Source organism: Corapipo altera, unplaced genomic scaffold (genome assembly GCF_003945725.1).
Source record: "Corapipo altera isolate COAL_440 unplaced genomic scaffold, ASM394572v1 127720, whole genome shotgun sequence".
NCBI lineage: Eukaryota > Metazoa > Chordata > Aves > Passeriformes > Pipridae > Corapipo > Corapipo altera.
The window spans coordinates 49,887-54,279 of record NW_020885172.1 but is presented as its reverse complement, the minus strand read 5'-3'; the positions used below and the strand labels follow the sequence as shown (position 1 = coordinate 54,279).

Sequence of the window (4,393 nt, the reverse complement as noted above, 5' to 3'; positions counted from 1 at the left end):
CAGTGAAAGAGAGGATGAGGAAGAGAAGGGTGAAATTTCCAGCCTTGGGGGGGAAAACCAGTCCTAAACCGGCATTTTTTAGAGGAAAAATGAGCTGTCCCATATAAATAATACTTTTTATAATTAGTTTTTATCCTGAAGAGGAAACAGCATTTAGATTTTGTGGCGCTGGATCCCCCTCCCTCCTCAGCGGCTTTTTCTTCCACCCCAAAAAAAAAGCGCCTCAAAATAGTTGAGCCGTTAAAACCCAGCATCTGTCACAAGAGTTTAAATGAATCGAGAGAAGAATCACCACCAAAAAAAAACCCTAAAAAAGAATCAAAGGCCGGACTTGGGAGCCAAGCAGCTGCTTTGCCCAAAAATAGCAACAAGTTTTATAACTCTGGAAAATGTAGAACAAACAAACGGGGCACATTTTTAGCTGAGAAAGGCGGTGGCGGTGGGAGGGAGGGAGGAGGAATTCCTGCCCCTCTGTTTTCCTGGAAGCTGTTCCTCGTGTTCTTGCCTGGATCCAGAGCTTTGACCAACTTGGCCACCGTCCCGGGGTGACAAAAACGAGCCCAGAGCTGCTTGAATTGCCAGGCAGGGGGTGGGGGAGCTGCAGCTCGGCCTCAGTTTCCCCAAATTTCCCCCCCTCCCGTGTCCCACAGGAGGATCTGGGTCCCGAGGATGGATCTGAGCAGGAGAAGCCAGTGGGGGAAGGGGAGAAGGAGAAGGAGAAGGAGGAGGAGGAGGCTTTTCTGGTCAGTCTCTACAAGTTCATGAAGGACCGACACACCCCCATTGAGAGGATCCCCCACCTCGGCTTCAAGCAGAGTATGGACTCCCCAAATCCCCTGGGGACAGGGAGACCCTGCGTGTCCCCCTGACCCTCGGCCTCTCCTCTTTATTGCCAGTTAACCTCTGGAAGATCTACAAAGCTGTGGAGAAGTTGGGAGCCTATGAGCTGGTAAGTGGTGTCTGGAGGTGCTGGTGTCCCCTGGGTGCCAGGATGTCCCTGGGTGTCAGGATGTCTCCTGGGCATTGGGATGTCCCCTGGGTGCTGGGATGTCCTATGCACATCACAATCTCCTGTGCACACTCGGCTGTCCCCTGGGTGTCATGGCTGTCCCCTGGGTACCGGGCTGTCCCCTGAGCACCTGGTGTCACCCCTCCCTCCCTGTGCAGGTGACAGGGCGCCGGCTCTGGAAGAACGTTTACGACGAGCTCGGAGGGAGTCCCGGCAGCACCAGCGCTGCCACCTGCACCCGGCGCCACTATGAGAGGTGGGCACACAAGGGGGATTGGGGGGGTGTCTATCCCTTCCTGGGCCTCAGCTCTCCCTCTCAAGGCCAGTTCTCACTGTGCCCCCCCCCCCCCGCCCACAGGCTGGTCCTTCCCTATGTGCGGCACCTCAAGGGGGAGGAGGACAAGCCGCTGCCCCCCAGCAAACCTCGCAAGCAGTACAAGGGCTCCAAGGATGACAAGAGCAAGAGGGCCAGGAAGGAGAAGGGCAGGGAGCAGGTGTGTGGCTCCTCTGGAAGTTTTGGGAACAGCCTCGGACCCCCATGTCCATCCCTCATCCACTGGGGTGCGCAGGGAAGAGCAAGGAGGGATGTGGATCACTGGGAAAAGGGAGTGGAGGGTGGTTGGAAAAAGGGAGTGGAAAAGGGGGAATGAAGTTGGGGCATCCAGGAGCCCATCCTGGGATGCAGCACCCACCTCCCAATAACTCCCTCTGCCTGCAGATGCCTCCGGACAAGGTGAAAACAGAGGTGGCAGCTGGCACCGAGGACACCTGGGACATCCCAGAGCAGGGCCGGGTGGCCCAGGGATCCATCCCAGCAATGCCACCCCACTGCTCCAGCTTGGCAATCCTGACCCCCATCCCCTCGGGGGGGCGTCCCAGCCCCTGCCAGACCCAGAGCGAGACCTACAAGTGCCTTTTCTCCAGCTTCTACTCCAAAGGGAACCACCCCATCATGTCCCCGCTAGCCAAGAAGAAGCTGCTGGCCCAGGTGAGCGAGGCTGAGTCCCGGTGCTGCCACAAACGCCACTGCCTCGAGGGCCGGTGGGCACCAAGCGCTGCCACCACCAGCCACAACCCGCCCCGGCCGGCCCCTGAGAGAAGCCCGGAGCCCTCGGGAGCTCAGGATACAGTTCCGAGCATCAGGAATGAGGTGGGACCCTCCACCAGCACATCCCCCGGGGGTACAGACACCCAGGGGTGCCCCCGGGCCGAGAATGGGCGTCCGGCACCTGCCGTGTTCACTGGCTACTTCCATGCCTACCGCAGCGAGGGGCTCCCGCCCAGTGCCCCCCATCCACTCTGGGGGTACTTCTCCAACCTGAAGGATTTTTTGGAGCCGCCTCCTGCCTTCCCAGAGCCAGAGCAGCCCCAGGACCTGCGGAGCAAAGCGTGGGAGAGCCAGGGGGCTGCCGTGCAGGCCTGGGTGCCCCCCCGGAGCCGGACCCGCTGCCAGGGCCAGGCATGGCCATGAGGAGGAGGAGGAGGATGATGAGGAGCCCTTTGGCCCCAAATTTGGTGCCGTGTCCCCCTTCCCCAGGGAGGCCGAGGGCAGGGACATGGGCTCCAGCCCCCCGGGGGGCCACCGCGGGCTGGCCAAGCCCAAGGCCGTGGTGGCCAGTCCCAGCTTTGCTGCACTGCACTTCCCGCCAAGCTTCGGGAGCCCCCTGGAGCACCTCAAAACTCAGGGTGTGCCTGTGGCCCCTGCGCTCTCTGCCAACCCCTTTGTCATCCCGGCCTTTCCCAGCCCCTTGGTGGTGGGCTCCACGCAGCCCCCGGAGCTGTGCCGGCCGCTGGGCACCAGCCCCGGGCACTACCCCAATTCCTACAGGAATTCCCTGCGCCACCGGTCCTACCCATGGCACAGCCACCATTCCTATGGCTCCCAGCACGTGCCAGCCTTCCACCGCCACACCAAGCTGTAGGAATTCCATCCTGTGGAGGAGGGAAAGGCCAGGATGCCCCACCGGGAAGTGCCAGGGCCATCACCGCTCCGGGGCTGAGAGGGGACAATCTAGACCGAGTCATTTTTACTCTTTACTCTTGATCTTGAGCTGTTTGTATCCAACCTTGTTACGGTGGTGACTTAATTACATATCACATAGTTCTATATATATTTTATATACACACCTATAAAAAGGGAGCAAAATGAATGCTGGAGGTTTGTGTTTTGCCAGGGCTGAGCCGGTTGATGGTCATTCTCATCCCTCCTTGCCTGGATTTTTGGAGACTCCCCAGGCCCCCCTCCATGTAATTTGGAGGTTTAATCGTTGCCTCTAACCAGGGCTCCAGAGGGTTTTCAGGGTTTGGGTGTCTGCCTGGAAAATGCTCCAGACCTGGCGAAGCTGGGCCTGGAATAAACCTGCCTAGATGGTCTGAACCTGGCGGTGCTTGGGCTGTCCTGGATTTCTGTGATCAGGGCAGGGTTTGGGGGGATCCTCACCCTAAACACGGAGCCCCAGGGCTGAGACCTCCCTCCAAAAGGAGATGCTTTCCCACAGCAGTTTTGGGGGAATCAGAGCCATTCCATGGAACAGCCGTGTGTCCGAGTGGGAACCAGCCAAGCTTCTTCCAGCTTCTTCTCCAGGTGCTTTTTGCTTCCAGGAGTTCCAGCTGAGCTGCTGCAAATGATCCAAAGGCTTTGTCAGAGCTACAGCACTCACATCAGCTGCTCCCTATCTGCAGGGACAGCGGGAAGGGCAGAGGGATGGTGGCACTTCCTTGGCCCTGGAGATTGTTCTGGCTTTGAAAGGCCACACTGCTGCATCCATGGAAAGGCCAAGTTTTGGGATAGAAATTGGGAATTAATTGTTCCCAGGCAGCACTGATCACTCCATGATGTTGGAGGCTCTTGGGGAAGAGCACCATGGACTCAAGCACTCCTGGATCCTCCATGGGAAGTTTTACACACCCTAGTTTGGGAGCAAGGATATGGCCACAGTTGTCCCATCAAGAGCTTGTCACACCTGGGAGTGAGGCCACTGGAGATACCACATCCCTAAAAATGTCTCAGCCTTAGAAACTGTGGCTTCAGAAAAAGTTGAGGTGCTCGAAACCACAGCAGTGACAGCAAACCCTCGTTGTGTTTGTGGGGATGCTAGAGAAGATCAAAGCTCATCCCAGATGTTTTCACCATCAGCTTGGAGAGAAGGTTCCATGTTTGGTGGAATCCATCAGCAAACCTGGGCTCAAGCTCATCCCATACCCACAACTTTTCCTGTGGGAAATTTTGCCTGGGTTGAACCCAGATTTTTGGCTAAGTAAAATCTTACCCTTTTTTTCCCTAAAAGCCCAGGGAAAAGGGAACACCAGGTCCAGCAGAGTCTGGGATGGTGGCAAAGCTCAGCATCCTCAAAAATGCCGCTCCTTGTCATCTGGTGTGTGAGA

General features: G+C 57.4%; 1 protein-coding gene across 1 annotated transcript; it reads left to right on the top strand.

Moving 5' to 3' along the window:
• The first annotated feature begins 644 nt into the window (after positions 1–644).
• On the top strand, positions 645–3,159 carry LOC113940067 (AT-rich interactive domain-containing protein 5A-like). Its single transcript, XM_027631138.1, is given in 6 exon segments — positions 645–816; positions 897–949; positions 1,168–1,265; positions 1,368–1,503; positions 1,728–2,450; positions 2,452–3,159. Coding segments are annotated over 6 exon segments (1,545 nt in total). The 5' UTR covers positions 645–761; the 3' UTR covers positions 2,932–3,159.
• The last annotated feature ends 1,234 nt before the right edge of the window (positions 3,160–4,393 follow it).